The 23,663-nt window shown below is 38.7% G+C and overlaps 2 protein-coding genes and 1 non-coding gene across 6 annotated transcripts in view; 1 reads left to right on the forward strand and 2 right to left on the reverse strand.

The window, feature by feature from the left end:
- GLT8D1 (glycosyltransferase 8 domain containing 1) overlaps positions 1–15,164 on the forward strand; it is a 46,893-nt gene extending 31,729 nt beyond the window's left edge. For 2 of the 3 annotated variants that reach the window (XM_033926158.1, XM_033926157.1), the window contains exon 10: positions 12,509–15,164. In XM_033926158.1, coding sequence (XP_033782049.1) covers positions 12,509–12,699 — 191 coding nt within the window. In that variant the 3' untranslated portion in view covers positions 12,700–15,164. Of the gene's footprint in view, positions 1–3,360; positions 3,404–12,508 lie in introns of those variants that run through there. The other variant, XM_033926159.1, reaches the window with a different exon arrangement.
- An 820-nt stretch (positions 15,165–15,984) lies between these two features.
- GNL3 (G protein nucleolar 3) overlaps positions 15,985–23,663 on the reverse strand; it is an 84,087-nt gene continuing 76,408 nt past the window's right edge. For both annotated transcript variants that reach the window (XM_033926227.1, XM_033926226.1), the window contains exon 15: positions 15,985–16,308. In XM_033926227.1, the coding sequence (XP_033782118.1) occupies positions 16,211–16,308 (98 nt within the window). In that variant the 3' untranslated portion in view covers positions 15,985–16,210. The remainder of the gene's footprint in view (positions 16,309–23,663) is intronic.
- Positions 17,388–17,610, reverse strand: LOC117351482. Its single transcript, XR_004537433.1, has one exon. It is a non-coding gene; the product is annotated as a small nucleolar RNA SNORA73 family (small nucleolar RNA).

The raw sequence follows: 23,663 nt of genomic DNA on the forward strand, positions 1-23,663 counted from the left end.
ATCTTTTATTTTATTGTCCATGTATTCAGGCATTTTGGATATCAATATGGGATCAAGTTAATATATTGATGGAAAATCATGTAGCATTATCCTACGACACAGTGATTTTTGGAATGTGTATGAGGGCCAAAAGTCAGATATCTGCAGCAAACAACAAATTATTGATGATTCTTACTGGAGTGGGAATTCAACAAATAACGACTAATTGGAAAGACTGTTCTAGATTGAATTGTAGTTTTTGGTGGAACTCAGTTTGTCATTTATATAAGATGGAAAGATTTCTTGCAGTACAGAGGGGATATTTTAAAAGGTTTAAGGAGGTGTGGAGGCCATTAATTGAATATTGTAATGATTAAGGGTTATTCTTTTTCCTTAGGGGATAATTTGTAAAAATGGGGGGGAGGGAGAGTCTAAATATGTATATGTTTGGATAAAATATTTTGTTGATAGGGGAGGGGATGGGAGGTGGGTGGAGGGAATTAAAACATGTGTAATAATATTGCTTAAGAATGTCAAGTGAGTGATGTGAATTACTTGTAATAATATTGTACACTTGTTGAAAGAAATAAAAAGGAATAAAGATGAAAAAAAAAAAAAAAAAAAGATTCAGATGAATATAAATCTTTATAAAAATCAAGAAAATGTGTTAAAATGTCTTTAGTGTTAGTGTGTGTATTACCTTGTATATCTTTAATTGCAATAATCTTAGATTTTCTTTTCTTTAAGAAAATTTGCTAATAATCTTCCAGCTTTATTTGAATTACCATAGAATTGAACTTGTTTATAGAATATATCTTTCCTCACCAATTGAGAAGAAATCTCATTATATTTAACTTTTACTTCTAATAACTCTTGTAGTGTATTATTTTCCCATTTCTCAATTAGTTTATTTTCTAATAATTTAATTTGTTTTTCCATATCAACAAATTGTTTTTAAGTTGTTTTTTTATAAATGCTGAATATGAAATTATATTTCCTCTCATTGTTGCTTTAAAAGCGTCCCACAAGATCTCAGCATTAATATTATCCGAATTATTAATTTGAAAGAATTCTTGCATTTTTAATTTAAAATCTTCCAGGAAGTTTGAATCTGCTAGTAAAGCATTATTAAATCTCCAAATTGAGTTAAAATGTTCAATATCATAATTTTGAAGGTCAATCCACACACCAGCATGGTCTGAAATTACAATGGGATCAATAACTGCTTTTAACACACGCTGCGCTATATTATTGGAAACAAATATATAATCAATTCGTGAAAAGGATTTGTGGACCTGAGAACAAAAAGAAAATTCCTGATCATTAAAATGAAGAATACGCCATATATCTACTAAATCACAGGATTGAATCAAATTATCTAAGCCTAATGATTTCATAATTCTGCTTGGTCTTTTATCCAAAATCGGATCCATTACAGCATTGAAATCTCCTGCTACTATTAAATTAGAAGTAGCCAGTGGTAAAAGTAATTGCTGAATTTGTTTGAAAAATTCCATTTGATTCGAATTAGGAGCATATAAATTGAATAAATCCATGGTTGTATTTCCCAGAACCATTTTGACATGTACCCATCTACCTAAAGGGTCATAATTTATTAGTTTAAAATCTGCGTTACATTTTTTGTTTATCAGAACAGCCACCCCAGCTTTTTTCCCTGAAGCTGGTGCAAATAAACATTTAGAAATCCATCCCCCAGATAACTTTTTAGATTCAATTTCAGAAAGATGTGTTTCTTGAATGAAGTAAATGTCCGCATTTTGATTTTTAAGGAACGATAATACTTTCTTCTTCTTGATAGGATGATTTAAACCATTGACATTGATAGAATAAATTTTTATATCCATCTATTTTATAATCAAATTTTATCCAGTATTCTATGATTATATATCTGATTAGATCTTAGCACATTTATTATATATATTTCCTTTACCCATTTCCCCCAACCTATCTTTTCCCAAAAAATACAATTATATAAAAACAATTCAGTTTTTCCATTTTCATTCCTCAGAAATATACTAGTCCTCTGTTCCCCTCTCCCTCCCTCTATTTTCCCTCCCCTCCCTCCCTCTATCATTGTCTGACCTGGAACACACATTGGACATGCAAAACCTAAATCCCCTCCCCCAAGCAACTAATATTCCACTATTTTAATTTAAACATATCCTCAAAAGTCAATAATTTTTTTTTCTCCCCCTATATATAAACATTTAATTAGTTATCTTTATATACTGTTATTTATTAATTCCATATTCCATATTTCTTTACCTACTCATCAAATATTTATCCATATTTTTTTTAAAAAATCTTACTATATTTTGTAATTCATATCAATTATATCTGCATGAATTTATGATTATAAGATTTATATTTAATTGATTCATAAAATTATAAACATCTTCCCTACAAACTAATATATTACCCCTTTAATATATTTTTAACATATTTCAAAGTTAGCTCTAATTCCCTATATATTAAATATTCACTATGTAAATTGGATATCTCAATTCTATAATGATATTAATAATAATATTAATAATTTTAATAAATTTATTTTAAACATTTTCATATATCATCATTCATAGTAATTTCAATATGAATAGGTAGATAAATGAAATATATATTTATATCAATTAATAAAAAGTCTAAAAGTTGATTCCTACTTTATTAATTATCCCCCATTTAAATATTCAATTCCTTATCTTTATATCATTTGTTAACAAGTTCTTATCATTATTCTCAATTAATATTAGCATAAATATATATAGATGCAATAATTTCCATAAATTATTTGATTTCTTATTAAATTAAGATTATATTATAGCACCCAATATATTATAAAAATTAAATCAAAAAATATCATTTCATTAAAAATAATCCGTTCAATCAGTAATCATTGTCCTTTTCTTCTTCTTAACCATCTTCTTCTTTTTCATTTTATCTTCCTTTTTTTTTTTTTTTTCCCATTATTTTTTATTTTCTAATTTTACATAAAGTGTACATAATAATACAATACAATTGATAAATATATATTATCACTTTTATATCTAATACATTATATATCTGAATTTGATTTTCCCCCTCACCCTCCCCCCTCCCTTTCATTACTTTAATATAATATTTTAATTTTCAAATTTTTTTTTTTTTTTTTTAAAAGTATACAATATATTAGAATACAATTGATAAATATTCAATAACTTTTTTATATCTAATACAGTATAATCTAAACAAATTTTGTCCCATTTCCCTCCCCCCACCCTTTTATTACCATTTATTCATACGTTACATTTTGTATAATATATTATAACATACTATATATACATTGATTTTTCTTACCCCCCCTTTATATGTGTCATAAAAAAGATCCTTAAAAGAAGAAAAGAAGAAGAAACATCATATTATTTATTCATTACAATATTTTGTCAATGGCCCCCATATTTTTATAAATTTAATATATGTCCCCCTTTGTATTGCTATTGTTCTTTCCATTTTAAAAATATGACATATTGTATTCCACCAAAATGTGTAATTTAGGTTGTTGTAATTTTTCCAATTGTTAGTTATATGTTGAATGGCAACCCCTGTCATAATTAATAAAAGCTTATTATTTTCTGGTGAAATTTGACTTTTTTTTCTCATCATTGTTCCAAATAAAATTGTATCATATGATATTGCAATATGATTTTCCATTAATTTATTAATTTGTGGCCAAATTGAATTCCAAAAAATTTTAATATAAGGACAATGATATAATAAATGATCTAATGTCCCTGGTTTTAGATTACAGTGCCAGCATTTATTAGACTTAGAACTGTCTAGTTTTTGCAATCGAGTAGGGGTCCAAAAAGCTCTATGTAATAAAAAGAACCATGTTTGTCTCATAGATGCTGACACTGTACATCTCATTCTCCAAGACCAAATTAGTGGCCATTGAGATGCATTAATTTGATGTCCAATCTCAATGCTCCAAATGTCTCTTAGACCATTTTTTGGTTTTTTATTCAAATATCCAGATATTAATTTATACCACAATGCGGCTTGATGTCCTAGGAAGTCTGCTTTAAAGCATAAGAACTTTAAACTATATTGATTGTTTAATGATTTCCATTCAGGGAACCCAACCTGAATGGCCTGCTTCAATTGCAACCATTTAAAACTTTGTGTTTTATTAAGACCAAATCTATGTTGCAATTGTGAAAAATCCAGCAGTTTACCTTCTGAAATAATATCATCTAGAGATCTAATGCCTGCAATAATCCAGTTCTTCCAAAGGATTTGAGCTCCGCCAATTTTGATCTTGGAGTTTATCCATATGGATTGATTAGTTGATTTGTATATTGGGATGGGTGTTAATTTATCAATAAATCTCAATGTTTTCCAAGTATCCATTATTATTTTATTTTCTCTGTATCTTTTAGGTATATTGATACTTGGTAAATGAACTAAATTTAGGGGAAACATAAGGCGCCATTCCAAATATAACCAATCTGGTGCATTATCTATAAGTTCTGGGAGGATCCAATACATACCCTGACGTAGAATATAGGCTTGATGGTACCTATAGAAATTTGGAAAATTTACCCCACCCTCCTTAATTGATTTTTGCAAAGTTACTAAAGCTATTCTAGGTGTTTTACCAAGCCAAAGAAATTTTGTTAAAATTCTATTAAGCTTTTTATAAAAGGACCCCTGAAAATAAATAGGTATCATACTCATTTGGTAGCAAACCACAGGTAATATCATCATTTTAATAGTTTGAATTCTTCCCCACCAAGAAATATGTAATGGGTTCCATTGTTCACACAACTCCGTAACTTTTTTTAATATATATTTTTCATTTTCTTTTACAGTATCTTCAATTGTATTTTTAACTTGAATGCCAAGATATTTAAATCCTTCTTCTTTCCATATGAATGGAAAAGTATCAAATAATCCTTTTACACAATGAACATTCAAGGGTATAATTTCAGTTTTATTCCAATTAATTTTATAACCTGAAAATTTGCCAAACTTATCAATTAATTCTAATAAAGAAGATAAGGTAGACTCTGGATTTCTCAAATAAAGCAAAATATCATCAGCATAAGCCGAAATTTTATATTCCATATCTGAATATGGGATACCTTGTATCTCCTTCGTTTGCTGCATTGCTAATAATAAGGGTTCTAATATAACATCAAATAACAAAGGAGATAAAGGACAGCCTTGTCTAACTCCCCTTTGCAATTGAAAACCATCAGATATTTTATTATTAATATTTAGTCTTGCAATTGGGAAGCTATACAAAGTTTTTACCATTTGTATAAATCCAGAACCTATACCAAACCATTCTAAAGCCTGATACATAAAATTCCATTCTACCCTATCAAATGCCTTTTCAGCATCTAATGAAACTGTAAAAGCCGGTTCATCCATTTTTTTTGATAAGTTTAGCATGTGAAATAATAATCTAGAGTTATTGGAGGAGTGTCTTTTAGCAACGAAACCCGTTTGATGCATATCTATAATATGTGGGAGAGCTTTGGCTAATCTCAAAGCCAAAATTTTCGCCAAAAGTTTATTATCAACATTTATCAAAGATATGGGCCTGTAATTTGAAACCAAAGTAGGATCTTTATTTGGCTTAGGCAAAACAATTATTATTGATTCAGCCATAGTACCTTTAATATTACCTTTTATAAGTTGTGTCTGATATAAATTTAATAAATGTGGGGAAAGTATATTTTGAAATGTTTTATAAAATTCTACTGTATAACCATCACCACCTGGAGCGGATCCAACTCTAAGAGATCTCAATGCTGTTTCTAATTCTTTTAATGATATAGGTTCATCTAAACTCCGTTTTATATGATCAGGAACCTTAGGTCCATTAATTAAATCTAAAAAATTTTTTCCATCTTTTTGTCTCTCCAAATAAGGTTCGGAAGAATATAGGTTCTTATAAAATTTTAAAAATTGTTTTAATATTATATTTGTTTGATTTGTTATTATACCATTATCATCTTTTATTCCATTAATATTAGTTCTCCTTTTTTTTACCTTAAGATAATTTGCCAATAATTTCCCTGCCTTATTAGAATTTCCATAATACATTGTTTGCTTGGAAAACAAATCTTTTCTTATCATTTTTGAAGTTAATTCATTATATTTACCTTTTGTTTTCAAAAGAGCTTGTAAAACTTCATATTCCCAATTACTTATCAATTTAGCTTCTAATATTTTTATTTCTTTTTCTAATTCTATATATTGTTTTTTAATCTGTTTTCTAATAAAAGCTGAATATGATATAATATTACCCCTCATAGTTGCTTTAAATGCATCCCATACATTCTCTATAGATGTATCTTCCACTAAATTTATTTGAAAGAATTCGTTAATTTGTGTTTTAAAATTTTCCAAAAATTTGTCGTCCACAAGCAATGCATTATCAAATCTCCAAAGAGGTCTATCATTTTCTAATTGATCTAATTGTAATTCTATCCATACTCCCGCATGATCTGAAATAATAATAGGATCAATGTAGGCTTTAATCACCTGTTGCACTTTATTTGTCGAGACAAAAATATAATCAATTCTTGAAAATGATTTATGAACCTGTGAACAAAATGAATATTCCTGATCATTAAAATGAAGAATACGCCATATATCTTTCAAATCACATGATTGAACCAAATTATCTAGACCTAAAGATTTAATATTTTTACCTGGTTTTTTATCCAATAATGGATCCATTACAGCATTAAAATCTCCAGCCACCACTAAATTAGAAGCAGCCAGTGGTAATAACATATTCTGTAGCTTTTTGAAAAATTCTGATTGATTCGAATTAGGGGCATATATATTGAACAACGTCAGGGTATCATTTCCCATACTTATATCAATATGTATCCATCTTCCATGTGGATCTGAACTTTTTACTTTAATTTTGGCCTTACATTTTTTATTTATAAGAATTGCAACCCCTGCTTTTTTACCCACTGCTGGAGCAAAATAACATTCCTTTATCCATCCACCTGATAATTTCTGTGATTCTTTCATATTAAGATGGGTCTCTTGCAGACAGTAAATATCCGCATTTTGCTTTTTTAAAAATGTTAATACTTTTTTCTTTTTAATTACATGATTCAGGCCATTGACATTAATCGAATATATTTTAAAAGACATTATACATTTTAATACTTTTGATTATATTTTTCTTCCCCTCTTCTTTTATATTTAAAATTCTAAAAAATTTTTTCACGACACACATATTTACCCCTAATGTATCTAATCCCTTATTTATTTTTCCCTTAATCATTCTAGTAAATATTCTCCTTTTCCCTCCCTTTCCCACCCAATACATTGGCTGCTTAAGGATACACATTTGAACTGTAACCCGAATATTCTCCTCTCCCCAGGCAATCAATATTCAATATTCAAATAGATTTCCCTTCTATCTATCTATATCAATCCTTTATATCTTTAATCATTTTTCCATAACATTTCATTAATGTATTATTATCCATTAAACAATTTTTAATTTATATTTCCTTAGTATTATGATTGTAACATATAATTTATTTTAAACATATATGTAATCATTTTCCTTCTTTTCTTCATATATTTCAATATTTCATATTTTTATATTTCTTCATAGAGACATCAAAACCATCTTAATGTTTTATGTTAAAATATCATAGGTTCTGGTTTAGAAAGAAAATCTTTTAGTTTTTCGGGATCCTCAAAATATAAGGATTTGTCTCCTGATGATACTCTCATTTTCGCTGGATAATATAGACCATATTTAAATCCTTTTTCTTTTAGTAAAGGTCTCATGTCCAATAGTCTCTTTCTTTTATTTGCTGTGTTTTTGGCAAAGTCTGGTAAAAACCATATTCTTGATCCTTTATAATTTAGGTTTTTATCTTTTTTTGCAGCATTTAGTATTTCTAGTGCTTGTTGGTATCTCAGCATTTTGAAAATTATTGGTCTTGGTCTGTCTTTGTTTTCTAAATTTTTAATTGGGATTCTATGCGCCCTTTCTATTTCAATTGGTTGTTTCAAGTCTAATTGTAGTATTTTTGGGATTAAATTTTCAAGGAAAAGGATAGTATTTTTTCCCTCTAAATTTTCTTGTATTCCAAAAAGTTTGATGTTCTTCCTTCTTCCTCTATTCTCGTAGTCCTCCAGTTGGTCTTTTAATTTATTTAATTCCAGGCTGTCGTTTTTACATCTTTTTGATTCACATTCTATAGTTTCCATTTTTGATTCTAGTTCAGTTGTTCTTTTGTTGTTAACTTCCATTTGTCTATGAATATTTAAAATTTCTTCTTTCATTTCCGACATATTAGTTATAGTTTCCTTGAGCATTTGTTTGATTTGTTTTAGTTCTTCCATAACTTCTGCTTTGCTTAATATGTCTGATTCTTCGATAGGAAGTGGTATCTTGCTTGGTGTTATTTGGTCTTGTTTCTGTCTTTTTGCAGATGTACCAGCCTCATTTTTGTTTTGTCTGGTGCTTGCCATATTGTTGTTTTTAATCCCTTTTCTTCCAAAATTTAGTTTTATCTTTTAAAGTAGAAATTTTCTTTTCCTTTTTTGCCTTTTTTCCTTTTCCTTTTCTCTTTCTCAGTTATCTGTCTCAATCTTAAATACTCCTTTTTTAGTGTCTTTATCTCTTTAATATTGGCAAAAAGGTTCTTTGAAGTAAGTGTCAGTTATTTGTTTCCAGTTCTATTGATGTGAGAAAAAAAAGAACCAGTAATCCTTTTTTATGGTTCTTTTCCCTTAAGCCCCTTCACTGTTTCAATGAAAGAGGGGGATATTCAATCCAACAGCATTTCCTTCCTTAAATTTTTCTCAGACTTGTCAGGTTCTTCCACAGATTTAATTCATTACCTCTGGCAGTCACTCTTTTTTTTAATGACACCCCGCTTCAGCGCTGAATAAAAAAAAAAAAAAAAAAAAAATTGTTTGGTAGTCCTTTCTTTTAATTCTCCTCTCACAAGCCCAATCGCAGCCCTGACCGAGGAGAGCAACCCTTCATCTAATTCTCTTCCCTTGTTTTGACAAACTTGAAGCAACTGTTTTCTGTTCACTCACAGCGTCTCTCAACTGCCTCGATGTCTTGCCGCTTCAGCTTTTTTCCAAAAGTTCCGTTAACCCCTTCCTCTGTCTCCTCTCACACAAGCCCAATCGCAGCTTTGTCAGAGAAAAGCAATTTCAATTCAGTATTTTGTTTATTTAGTAAGTTGATATTTTTTCCCTGTCTTCAGCGTCACGGTGTTCAATCACTGAGAGAAAACGCCGGTATTCCTTTCTCTCAGTTTTCTTCAATCAATCCCCTCTTTCAGCGTCGTCGCCGAAGGGCTTTCACATATCTTGTCAGCTCTTTTTCCCTCTAGCTCCGTTTAGCTTTACTCTCTCCCAATATCTATTCGTTTTAGCACGGAGGGAAAAAGTTTTTTATCAGCCTTTTTCAGCGCTGGCAGGAGAAGGCTGTATCAAACTGTCACGGCTCCACAATCAACCGTCAGCAGCCTCACATCAAGATCGGCTTCCTTTTCAACAGTTATTCAGCTTTAGCACAGAGAAATAACAACACTTTTTATATTTCAAGCTTCTCTTTCAATATCTTACCCAGGCTTGGCAGTTTATAATATCAGGCTGATGTCCCTTACGCTGAGTTTACTTCAAATATGCCCCGTTGCTCTGGCTATCAACTTCCTGTCATGAAAGAACTCAGCATAAAGAGAAATAAACCCTCTTTCTTTACTTTCCTCCTTCAGACTATTATTTGATTATCAGGCAGTATACTTTTCATCAATCTTTAAATTTATATCTTTCAACTTCTCTTCGTTTCAGTACTGAAAAAAAACAAAAAAAAAAAAACGGTGCTCTGAATTCTCAGCTCTCTCTCTTTCAGGCTTCACATCAGCTCCATTATAAGCGGTCACTGCAGTTAATAAACCATTAACTGAGAAATAGATTTTCTTTTTATTTCCCCTGTTTCAATTTTTTACACAGTTATAGCACTGAAACTTTTCCTCCGTTAGTCAATTCAAATTTTATCAGCCTTCATACACTGCCTCGCCGTTTCAGCACATATAAAAGCCGGTAAAAGATTCAATTACCTTCCCTTCAGCTTTCTTTGATGTCGGCGGTTTTCAATTTATTTTTTCAAAACAATCTTACTATTTCTTTCCTTTCAGGTTTTCTTCAATACCAGCAGTATTATCAGATAATCTCCGTTGATAGATTTTTTCCCCTTTTTTTTCGTCAGTTATCTTCCCGTTGTCTTGCTGATTCAGCTCTGAAAAACCGGCACTTTTACTTTCATCTCTTTCAGGATTTCCTTGATTCTTCACCTTAGGGCTCTGACTCAGTGCTTGATTTTTACCATTTTAGAAACGGCTTGATTTTTAAAAGTTTTATCTTTCACGAATCAGCGATTCAAACCTCAACACCGCTTCGTTCCAGCACTGAGGAAAAACGGCACTCTGACTTTTCAGCTGTTATTTCACAGACTTCAACTTCAGCATAAGAGGGTAACATCAACATCAATAATAATAATTATTTTTTTTTTGAAATCTTCAAGAAGGGAATAATATTTTTATCTTCTTTTGCCTAGATGAAGAGGAGCTTCGCGATTACCCGTCCATTCGTGTTCGCGTTAAGCCACGCCCCTTTCATTTTATCTTCCATTTTTCTTTCTTCTTTCTTCAGATGAAACTTCCCTTTTACTCTGTTTTTTTCATGTAGACATTGGTTCCTCTTGTGTCAAAAATTCTTTCAGTTTTGCAGGATCTTGAAAATACATGGATTTATTCCCAGTGGACACTCTCATTGTCGACGGATAGTATAATCCATACATGTAGCCTTTTTCTTTTAATTGCTGCCTGAATGTGAGAAATTGTTTTCTTATATTTGCAGTGTATTTAGCAAAATCTGGAACCAATATTAATTTAGACCCTTTATAATTTAAGTTTTTATTTGCTTTTGCCACTTTTAAGATTTCTAAAGCTTGCTGGTACCTTAATACTTTAAAAATCAAGGGTCTAGGGCCTTCCTGGTTTACTGGTTTTCTTGTGGGGATTCTGTGTGCACGTTCTATTTCTAACGGCCACTTAGAATTTAGCTGTAACAGTTTAGGTAAAAGGTTTTCTAAAAACTGAATGGCATCTCCCCCTTCAAGATTTTCAGCTAAACCAAGCACTCTAATGTTCTTTCTCTTTCCCCGGTTTTCCATATCTACCAGGTGATTTTTTAAGGCTGCTACATTTTTTCTTTCCTCTTCACACTTTTGTGTATTAGTTTCCAGCTTCTCGATTCTCTCTTCAATTACAGACATCCGTTGTCTGTCAGTCTGGATCTCTTGCTTTAGACTGAGCAGTTCATCTTTTACTTCTGAGAGTTTACTGGCATTGTCAGTTAACATTAGTTTGATTTTAAAGAGTTCCGCCATAATATCTGATTTATCAATAAAGTCTTCAGTTTCCAGCGGGATCGGCACACTCGACGGCGACACGGGAGTAACTTTTGATCTTTTCGCCGATACACCCGATGTGCACGGCTTTTCAGACTTTCCCTGCCTCGTCGCAGCCATTTCCGACGCTGTTTTTTTATTATTTTAACTCGGGCGAGCGAAGCAAAACAGTTGATTTCTTACAGTTTGTTGCCTGGATTTGAGGAGCGCCGCGGTTAAGCTGCCATATTGTGCGCGCTCCAAGCCACGCCCCTCATACCAGTATCTGTAATATACAGTTTACAGGTTAAATTTGTCTTAGTATGAAGATTTTACAATATAAGGATAATGTGATATACTGAAGATTTTGTATCGATATACATTTCTTTGTAATCTATCGGTACATGGCCTGTGCCATTATGTCAGTGCAATTTTTAAAAAGGCCTTTTCTGTGCATAAAACTGACTTATGTATGAAAAGCCCTGTGTAAAAAAGGTATGTCGATGTTCAATCTCATTACCAAGCTTCCAAACCTTGTACAGTGTGAAGTTAAGATACAGTGTGCCTGCCTTTGAAACATCAGAAATGGATACATTTGATAATGACAGGGCGACTTGTCCTGACATCTGTCTGGAAACAATTAAATCTAGCAGAGTTATGAGTATTTCTGGCTAAAGTTCAATATATACAGCAGATGTCTAAATTAACAACTTTTCGGAGAAATCAATTACATTATTATAATACCATTTGGAGTACATATGAAATCTGGTCTAATTCCCAAAATGATAGGCCCAATTGACCTTTGACATGTAAGCTTTTGCCCACATCTTATGAATCTCCTGCATCGGGGTTGGGAGGGTTGAGTTATATTAAGACATCAAGATAATAAAAAATTTTAGTATGAAATAAGATATATGATTTAATGTATTGTTTTGTATATAACTGTATAACTTCAGATGTTTTTTAATTGCATTATTTTTCAATAAAACAAAAGATAGTGTGCTAGTGTATTTTGTTCCTGTCTTCAATTTAATAATTATATTCCATTTACTGTCTTTATGTTAAAAGGTTCCAGTACAGGGAAGCGGTATTCCCCCCAGTTTGTGAAAGCTGCCAAACTGCTACATTGGAACGGGCATTTTAAACCCTGGGGAAGAACAGCTTCATACTCTGATCTCTGGGAGAAATGGTACATCCCAGATCCTGCTGGAAAGTTTAGCCTGATACGGAGACATTCGGAGCTGGTGGATGCCAATTAAAGCAGCACTGATGCTATCCCAAAGGTCATTTCAAAGAGTGTCTCTTACAAGTGCTTTAAAAAACTAATCTCTCAGGAAACAATAAGAATACTCTTGAAATGAATACTGTTTTTCAGATGTCTGAACTGCCGAAGTGTGCTGTATTTCTGCATGCTGCCATTGAGGACTTTGGTTGAGGAAGCCATCTTGGTGAAACTATGGCAAAAGAGTATTAATTTATTAGACATACAGGCCCTCTTTTACTAAGCCATTGTAGAGGTTTCTACGGTGACCCAGGGCACTAATGCGGCTTAGTAAAAGGGGGGGTTAGATACTTCCCACATAAACTAGAGATCTTGTGAGATGTTATCTAGTCTCTGATGCTTAGCTACCTAAAGACACTCCTCCATGACAAAGATGAATCTGTAGTGGCATGGAAGGAGTATAATTATGCTCTTAACGGAGGGTATCTTTCAACTCTTTATGGATTACATAGTAAATAACAGAGGATAAAAGACCTGAATGGTACATCCATTCTGCCCATTAGTTACATGCATTATAAATTTATGTTTCTCTTTTTTTTTTCTTTCTTTAATTCTGGGCCTAAGACTGTAAAGTGCACCCAGTATTGTCCTTAGGTTCTGACTATTAGTTGCTGTTGAAGCTCACTCCTATCCAACCATCTCCTCATTTGTGGGATACATACCGTAAAGTCTGCCCAGCAACATCGCCATGTTTCAAGTTACTGGAGTTCCCATCAGTGCCCTCCTCAGCCCATCCTACACTGAATCACCCGTTATAGGACACAGACCGTGCAAGTCTGTCCAGTATCAGCCTTAGTTGTTCAATTTAAACCATTTTCTAATTAGCAATCCTCTGTGTTTATCCCATGCTGCTTTGAATTCTGTCCGTTTTGGCATTCCAGGCATCAACTATCCTTTGTGTGAAAATTAATTTCCTAACATTACTTCTAAGTCTGCCACTTCAATTTATGCCCTCTAGTTTTACCATTTTTACTTCTCTGGAAAAGATTTAGTTCTACATTAAAACTTCAAGTATTTAAATGTCTGTATCATATCTCCTGTCCTTCCTCTCCTCCACAGTATGCATATGGAGCTTCTCTACATTAGCTTTTTAAATTCAACCCTACAGAATTTTTATAACCAAACCCTTTGCTATAACACGATAACAAACCAAGCAATGATGTTTCACTTTACTGTAATACATAAAATCAATAGTTCATATAACTAAGAATATTTTGGATAGGTTGACAACCCAGCCCAGCCACTGCAGGAACTCCACCTCCCGAGCCATGACCAGGGTGCTCTCCTGGAACGACTTTGCTCGAATCAGCCAGTCGTCCAGGTAAGGATGAACTAGAATGCCCTCTTTGCGCAATGCTACCGCTACAACCATCATAACCATGGAGCTGTGGCCAGACCAAAGGGAAGCGCACAGAACTGAAAGTGCTGACCCAAGATCGCAAAGGAAGCGCTGATGGGAGGCCCTGAGAAGTCAAATACTCCCCCAGCCTGAAACGCCAGAATGACAGACCGTAGTGTCTCCATATGAAAGGATGGAACTTTGAGAGCCCTGTTGACCCCTTTCAAATCTAAGATGGGTCGAAAGATCCCCTCTTTCTTGGGCACAACAAAGTAAATTGAGTATCTGCCGGTGCAACACTCCTGAGGGGGTACTGGAACCACTGTTTTGATACCCATTAATCTTTGGAGGGTCTGGTGAAAGGCCTGCTTCTATGCTAGATCATTTTCTTGCTTCTCTGGTTACAATGAATGGGCCAACTCCAGAGCATAACCGCCCAAACCACCTCCAGAACCCACTGATCAGATGTGATCTCTGCCCACTTGGAATAAAAATCCAGAGTGAGCAGCAGCAAGGAGTCATGTGCCATGTTGATCTTTTTTTTCTTTTGGTTTTCGCTTTTAAGTCTTTATCGCTTTGACTCAAGTGTGAGTGTTTATGGTGCCAATATTCAAGACAGGTAGATTCAATGTTTTATTTTATTTAATATGATTCTTCCCACTTTCAATGTTTTTTGTTTCCAGCCAAGCAGCACTCAGTTTTCTGTTTTGAGTTTCTTATTTTCCCCATAGCTGCCTCAGCCTTCAGTTTATTTTTTAATTACCCTTTGCCTACATATTCATTTCAAGTTTCAAGTTATGACCCTTATAACCCTGCATGCTTATTTTCAAATTGCCTTTCCATTAGCTTTATCTTGGCTTCAATTGTATGTCTTCACTATTTTCTCTCATTGACTATTCACTGCTTTTTTCTGCTGTATTTCATATGTCCCATTTTCCCCTCCACATTTTTATTTTCAGACTTTTTTGCTTAGGTATGCCTTTCTTTTCCAGAGCCTTATATAAACTGTTTGTTCTTATCATGCATTTCACTGCGAGTATAGGTCACCATGCATTTAATTGTGTACATAATAGTTTACCTTCTTATTTTATTCTGTTACTGCTCTGACTTGTTTAGTATTTTATTGGATCATGTTACCACAATGTTTTATTCTTTTTGTATGCTATCTCACTTTTCTTCAGGTTTAATGGCTTATCTAGCACTTTATTTTTTGCTCTACTAATGTGTTTCTCTCAATTGTTTGATAGTTGTTTATACGACTTTAAATTGTTTTGTAATTGCTTTATATGACTTATCTTCTACTGTTCTCTGCAAAATTGTGGCTTATGTGTGCTGTCATGGTTTATTTTGCTTTTCTAAAAAATTTTTCCGTAACTTTGGGAAATGTATATAGCAGATGTCTTTGTATTGTGTTCAAAAGAAAAGGAAATGTATTTGTTTTTATTTCTACAGTGTTGAAGTACTTGTTGACCCTTGCTGTGACTGGTGGGGATCCCCAAGCACCGCCAGCAGAGGACCTCCTCTAGAGACAGCCAGAACTCCCCTCCACCAAGCACAGTAGTTGCTGGCAAAATCCATGAGCCACTGAGGTTCCAGCATCTGTGACTCAGGGATGCTGCCTGGCAAGCTTGGCAAAAGGGACCCCCCTGGCCAACTGCAGAGGAAGTCCTCAGCTGACAACTTGGGGGTTCTCATCAGCTGAGTATTTATATTTTATATTTACATTAGAGGCTCTGGTAGAAACCCGTTTACAAAGTATGTATTCTTCCCAATTATTATTTCCAGTAGCATAATAAAATGAAATAACTACATCTGAAGTTTGCAGTAACCACCATTCTTTGCACTTTAATCAATTATAATAATCTGGCTGGCCAACCTATTAAATTAATGTGTGTTTTGGATATTGAAAGCAAGATATCCAACTCCAAATCTTTTGTTATATTTAATGTCATCAACACTGTGCATTTTTGTGGAATGACAGTACTAGCACTGGACAAAGACTTAGTCTCCCAAGAAATTTACAAAAACAACCCAACTGTATAGGCTTTGCTACTACAGAACTGAGCAACCATTCCTTGAAAAGGAGTCTGGTTTACTAAGACACTATCTACAATATTTTACATATACAGAATCTGTTAAAAACCATCATTTATACAAAATCTGTGTTAAAATCATAATCATCATTCTCATTTGTTGTCCGATCCAGGCTGACACACAGATCCTTAGCTTCGTTATTAGCTTGGACACCTACATGGAAAAAAAAATACCTGTTAATGTCTAATAAGCATTTCTATAGTACTAGACTTACACAGCACTGTACACATTACATGCAGGTACCTGTCCCTGGTAGGCTCACAATTAGAGAATGACACGGGGACAAATTTTTCCCCGTCTCATCCCTGTGAGTTTTGTCACTGTCCCTATCTCTGCTTTTAACTGTACAAGCCTTGAACACTTACGTGCAGATGATAACAGCTTGCAGAAATGGGGCAGGGACAGAAAAATGAGTTCCCACGGGGATGGGGGAAAAACTTGTCCCCATGTCATTCTCTACTTACAACAACATAAGAATAGCCTTACTGGGTCAGACCAATGGTCCATCAAGCCCAGTAGCCTCATGGTGGCCAATCCAGATCACCAGTACCTGGCCAAAACTCAAGGAGTAGCAATATTCCATGCGTCCGATCCAGGGCAAGCAGTGGCTTCCCCCATGTCTCTCTCAATAACAGACTATGGACTTTTCCTCCAGGAACTTGTCCAAACCCTTTCTTAAAATCAGCTATGCTATCCGCTCTTACCACAACCTCTGGCAATACATTCCAGAGCTTAACTATTCTCTGAGTGAAAAAAAATTTCCTTCTATTGGTTTTAAAAAGTACTTCCCTGTAACTTCGAGTGTCCCCTAGTCTTTGTAATTTTTGACGGAGTAAAAAAATAAATCTATCCACTTGTACCCGTTCTTCTCCTCTCAGGATTTCGTAGACTTCAATCATATCTCTTTTCAAAGCTGAAGAGCCCCCTAACTTTTAGTTCTTTCCTCTTTATCATCTTGGTCACTTTTTGAACCTTTTATAGCACCACTATATCTTTCTTCAGATAAGGAGATAAGTTTTGTACCTAAGGCAACGGAGGGCCAAAGTCGCAAGCAGCTGCAGTGGAAATCTAACTCAGTTTGCCATGATCAGAGTTGGTTGTACTAACCATTAGGCTATTCCTCTGTTGATAATCAACTCAAGATACAGATTATCTTTCACATATGTAAAACTAAGATTAGAGGAGAAAATCTCCACTATACACATACATATTTACTTCCAATTAAACAGTACGCATGTGTCCTGCATGGTTTGTCTCCTCAGTAACTGTCCAGAGACTCTGAGAAGTTGTAGGAATATACAGGACGCTGCCCTCAAGTGCCCAAGAGCCAAGGACAAACATATTCTCCAACGTTGTGGAACGGGACTATACGTCACCACACCCAAAGGTGCTACGCTCCCACGTGCCACCTGGACAGAGCCACGTGAGAGCAACCTCACTGGATGTCCACGTTGGGTCTCGAGGGTAAAAAGGAAAATCCTTCCTAGTTCATTTGTTTCCTTATCTGCTTTTAAGGCCCATTTTTAATTTTTCTAAGTACCTTTCAAAAGCTCTTGGAAGAGAACAAGAACTACTGGGACTACTGGTTAGGGTGGAATTTAAGTCTGTTGAATTAAATTACAAGGAAGAAATAACTTGAAAGCACAGTTACTTACCGTAACAGGTGTTATCCAGGGACAGCAGGCAGATATTCTTTACGCATGGGTGACGTCACCGACGGAGCCCACGGTACGGACCTTTTTACTAGAAAGTTCTAGTTGGCCGCACCGCGCGTGCGCGAGTGCCTTCCCGCCCGACGGAGGAGTGCGTGGTCCCCAGTTAGTATAAGCCAGCTAAGAAGCCAACCCGGGGAGGAGGGTGGGACGTAAGAATATCTGCCTGCTGTCCCTGGATAACACCTGTTACGGTAAGTAACTGTGCTTTATCCCAGGACAAGCAGGCAGCATATTCTTTACGCATGGGTGACCTCCAAGCTAACAAAGAGGGAGGAGGGATGGTTGGCCATTAGGAAAATAAATTCTGAAGTACAGATTGGCCGAAGTGCCCATCCCGTCTGGAGAAAGCATCCAGACAGTAGTGAGTAGTGAATGTGTGAACTGAGGACCAGGTGGCCGCCTTGCAGATTTCCTCAATGGGTGTGGAACGGAGGAAAGCAACAGAAGCGGCCATAGCTCTTACCCTGTGGGCCGTGACAGCACCGTCTAGTGACAGACCGGCCCGAGCGTAACAGAACGCGATGCAAGCTGCAAGCCAGTTGGATAGCGTCCGTTTAGAGACCGGTCGACCCAAACGATTCGGGTCGAAGGTCAGGAAGAGCTGAGGGGACAAGCGGTGAGCCCTTGTACGATCGAGATAGTAAGCCAGGGCACGCTTGCAGTCAAGACTGTGCAATGCCTGTTCTCCGGGATGTGAATGAGGTTTCGGGAAGAACACAGGCAAAACAATGGACTGGTTGAGGTGAAAAGCTGAGACCACCTTTGGAAGGAATTTTGGATGGGTGCGCAGAACCACCTTGTCATGGTGAAAAATAGTGAACGGTGGATCGGCAACCAGTGCATGAAGCTCACTAACCCTCCTGGCAGAGGTGATGGCAATGAGGAAAAGAACCTTCCATGTCAGAAATTTGAGCGAAGTTGTGGCAAGTGGCTCAAAGGGAGGTTTCATGAGGGCAGACAAAACCACATTCAGGTCCCAGACGACCGGAGGAGGCTTCAGAGGTGGTTTGATGTTGAAGAGGCCCCTCATGAATCGGGAAACCAGAGGGTGAGCCGTGAGAGGTTTTCCTAGGACAGGCTCATGAAATGCCGTGATGGCACTGAGATGGACTCTGATTGAGGTAGACTTGAGGCCTGCGTTGGACAGGGAGAGTAAGTAGTCCAGAACAGTTTCCACCGCTAAGGAGGTGGGATTGTGATGATGACGGAGGCACCAAGAGGAGAACCTGGTCCACTTCTGATGGTAACATTGGAGGGTGGCCGGTTTCCTGGAGGCGTCCAAAATGAGACGGACAGGCTGAGACAGATTTCCTGAAGAGGTCAGCCCGAGAGAAACCAAGCTGTCAGGTGGAGGGAAGACAGATTGGGATGTAGTAGAGACTGATGTTGCTGTGTAAGTAGAGTAGGAAACACAGGCAGAGGAATGGGCTCCCTGGAGCTGAGTTGAAGTAGAAGGGAGAACCAGTGTTGACGAGGCCACCGGGGAGCTATGAGGATCATGGTGGCTCCGTCCCTGCGGAGTTTGGATAAAGTCCGCAACATCAGAGGTAGAGGAGGAAAGGCATAGAGGAACCGATCCGTCCAGTCGAGAAGGAATGCATCCGGGGCCAGACGATGAGGAGAGAAGAGTCTGGAGCAGAACTGGGGCAGCTGATGGTTGTGAGGAGCTGCGAATAGGTCCATCTGCGGAGTGCCCCAGCGAGCAAAGATGGAGTGGAGCGTGGGAGGATCCAAAGTCCACTCGTGAGGTTGAAGGACGCGGCTGAGATTGTCGGCCAGGGAGTTCTGTTCGCCCTGGATGTAGACCGCCTTGAGGAAGAGACTGCGGGCCGTGGCCCAGGTCCAAATACGAAGAGCCTCCTGACAAAGGAGGCGAGATCCTGTGCCGCCCTGTTTGTTTATGTAGTACATGGCGACTTGGTTGTCCGTGCACAGGAGCAGAACCTGAGGACAAAGAAGGTGCTGGAAGGCCTTGAGAGCATAGAACATGGCTCGTAGTTCTAGAAAATTGATGTGATGTCGACGCTCCTGTGGGGTCCAAAGACCCTGGGTGCGTAGGTCTCCCAGGTGAGCTCCCCATGCATAAGGGGAGGCATCCGTGGTGATGATCATGGAATGTGGGGGCAGATGCAACAGAAGGCCCCTGGAAAGGTTTGAGGAGTTCAACCACCATTGTAGAGATCGCTGAAGAGATGATGTCACAGAGATGGGATGAGAAAGAAGATTCGAGGTCTGTGACCACTGGTCGGCCAGAGTCCATTGAGGTGTCCTGAGGTGGAGTCGTGCTAAGGGAAGCACATGCACCGTTGATGCCATGTGTCCCAGGAGGACCATCATCTGTCGAGCTGGGATGGTGTGATGAAGGAGCACCTGATGACAGAGGTGGAGCAGAGTCCGTCGACGATCGGAGGGGAGGAATGCCCTCATTAGTGTGGTATCGAGAACTGCTCCGATGAACTGAAGGCGCTGTGTGGGAAGCAGATGCGACTTGGGGTAGTTGATCTCGAACCCCAGTAGATGGAGAAGAGAGATGGTATGTTGAGTGGCTTGTAGCACAAGAGGAGACGTAGGAGCTGTCACTAACCAATCGTCCAAGTAGGGAAACACTTGGAGGTTGTGAGACCTGAGGAAGGCCGCCGCCACAATGAGGCATTTGGTGAACACCCTGGGTGATGAAGCGAGGCCAAAAGGTAGCACCTTGTACTGATAATGGCGATGGTGCACCTGGAATCGCAGGTAGCGACGTGAAGTTGGATTGATTGGTATGTGAGTGTAGGCCTCTTTGAGGTCCAGGGAACATAGCCAGTCGTTGTGAGAGAGATGAGGGTAAAGCGTGGCAAGGGAGAGCATTCTGAACTTCTCCTTGACTAGACACTTGTTGAGGTCCCTGAGATCGAGAATGGGACGAAGGTCTCCTGTCTTTTTGGGTACAAGGAAGTAGCGGGAGTAGAATCCCTGACCCCTTTGATCTGGAGGTACTTCTTCGATGGCATTGAGAAGGAGGAGGGATTGAACCTCCCTCAGGAGGAGGGGGGTTTGAGTTGAGAGAGAAGCAGACTCGACGGGAGGATTGTCTGGCGGAAGAGTCTGGAAGTTGAGGGAGTAGCCGTGGCGGATGATGTTGAGGACCCACTGGTCCGATGTGATGACCTCCCAACGGCTGAAGAAAATGTGGAGCCTGCCTCCGATTGGCTGAGGAAGAGGCAATGAGGGTGGAAGACTGGCTAAGCCCTGGAGAGAGGAGTCAAAAGGGCTGAGAAGGTTTGGCAGGAGGAAGAGGCTTTGCAGGTTGATTAGGCTGGGCACGAGCCTGGGTGTGTTGGTGCTGGCGGGCCCGCCTAGGTTGCTGTGCAGGTGGGTTGAGCGGTCTGGCAGAGAACCGGCGTTGATATGATGTCTGCGGTCTATAAGGACGAGCAGGAGGAGTCTTTTTCTTTGGTTTAATGAGAGTATCCCATCTGGTCTCATGGGCGGAGAGCTTCTGAGTGGTGGTATCCAGGGACTCTCCGAATAGTTCATCTCCCAGACATGGGGCGTTGGCTAGACGGTCCTGATGGTTGACGTCTAGATCAGAGACCCTGAGCCAGGCCAGGCGGCGCATAGCCACAGCGATGGCAGATGCACGGGAGGAGAGCTCAAAGGAGTCATAGACAGAGCGCACCATGAACTTCCTCAGTTGAAGCAGGCTGGAGATGTGCTGCTGGAAAAGAGGGACCTTGTGCTCCGGCATGTATTTTTGCATGGAGGAGAGTTGCATTACCAGATGTTTCAGGTAGAAGGAAAAATGGAAGGAGTAGTTGTTTGCCCTATTGGCAAGCATGGCATTTTGGTAGAGCCGTTTGCCAAATTTGTCCATAGTTTTTCCTTCTCTGCCAGGAGGGGTGGAGGCATACACACTGGTGCCCTGAGTCTTTTTCAAGGTGGATTCTACCAGGAGAGACTCGTGGGGCAGTTGGGGTTTATCAAAACCTGGGATTGGTATGACCCTATAGAGACTGTCCAATTTACGGGGGGCCCCAGGGACAGTTAGCGGGTTCTCCCAATTTTTATAAAAAGTTTCCCGTAGGATATCGTGAACAGGTAACTTTAGGAACTCCTTGGGAGGTTGATCGAAATCCAGAGCCTCCAGGAAAGCTTGTGACTTTTTGGAGTCAGATTCCAATGGCAAAGACAAAGCCCCTGACAACTCCCTGAGAAATTTAGAGAAGGAAGATTGTTCAGGTTTGGAAGTGGTCTCGGGTGCGGAAGGCTCTTCGTCCGACGACGATGCATCCTCCTCGGTACCGGGGGGGGATTCTTCCCATAGGTCCGGGTCTCTGACATCGGTGGTTGCGTGTCGAGAGACCGGAGTGGACGGGTCGGCATGGTGAGTCTTAGACAAAGACTTGCCTGAGCGTACCGAGACATTCCCTGGCGATGTAGACCTGTGTCTGTCCCGATCCCGGGAAGAACGGTGCCGGTCTGGGTCTTGGGAAGACCGGTGCCGGTCCGGGTCATGGGAAGACCGGTGTCCTGCTCGGTCCCGAGGAGGATCCGTCGTCGTTAAGGCGACTGGCTCGTGCGGTGCCGAGAGAATGGGCATGGAAGAGTCCATAGGTACCAATGGAGTGGATACCGGTTGGACGGTGCGGGGCTCGGGCCGGTCTGGTACCGAGAGCAGCGGTGCCAAGATAGATGGTAAGAGCTGCTGAAGTTGCTGGTGGAGTTGCTCTTGCAACTTGTCCTGGAGGATGGCCGCAATGCGGTCATCCAGGGGAGGCACCGGAACCACTTTTTTCTTTTTTGGTTCCTTGGGTGCCGCTCTACACTCCGGCGATGAGGGAGCCGATGACGAGGCACTCACCGATATCGGAGTGGAGCGTTTCTTGGCCCGGCGTGGAGCCGAGAGGACTGGTGCCGTCCCCGAGGTGGGAGGGCGCTCAAGGGTGGAAGGCTTCTTAGCCGGCTTACCTGGCGCCGGAGGCGCCGACGTCGTCTCAGGCGGCGTCGAAGTGGTCGGTGTCGATTTCGACGGTGCCGCAGATGAAGATGTCGAATCCATAGACGGGCCGGTGCCGAAAAGTAAATTCTGTTGGATTTGACGATTCTTCAACGTGCGCTTTTTAAGAGTGGCACAGCGGGTGCAGGAGTCCGCCCGATGCTCTGGTCCCAGACACTGCAAGCACCAATTGTGTGGGTCAGTGAGGGAGATCGGGCGTGCACACCGCTGGCACTTCTTAAAGCCTGGTTGCGGGGGCATGAATGGAAACACGGCCTCCGCAAAATCAAACCCCGAGGCCTGGATCGTGGCAATAGGCCCCGCCGGGGTAGGAATGAAAAAATAAAACAAAAGAAAGGTTTTTTTTTTTTTTTTTTTTGGAATTGGGAAGAAAAAAGTACCCGAAGGTGAAAAACCGAAAAAAAATAACGCGAGCGGGAAGGCAAAAGGAGGATTTCAACTCTGTTGAAAAAACACACGTCTTCTTCGCTCCGCGGAAATGAAGAAACTGGGGACCACGCACTCCTCCGTCGGGCGGGAAGGCACTCGCGCACGCGCGGTGCGGCCAACTAGAACTTTCTAGTAAAAAGGTCCGTACCGTGGGCTCCGTCGGTGACGTCACCCATGCGTAAAGAATATGCTGCCTGCTTGTCCTGGGATAATAGCAGCACTGGGAAGGTGATTTGATTGCTCCAGAAATAAGCCACTTGGACTTATAGTATTGAAAAAGCATAAGAATTCCATAAAACTTTATAAAAGGAAGGGAGAAGGACTGCAATATGCAACCTAACTTTATTCAAGGCCTGGGGCCCGAC

This window comes from Geotrypetes seraphini, chromosome 17 (assembly GCF_902459505.1).
Source record: "Geotrypetes seraphini chromosome 17, aGeoSer1.1, whole genome shotgun sequence".
Lineage (NCBI taxonomy): Eukaryota > Metazoa > Chordata > Amphibia > Gymnophiona > Dermophiidae > Geotrypetes > Geotrypetes seraphini.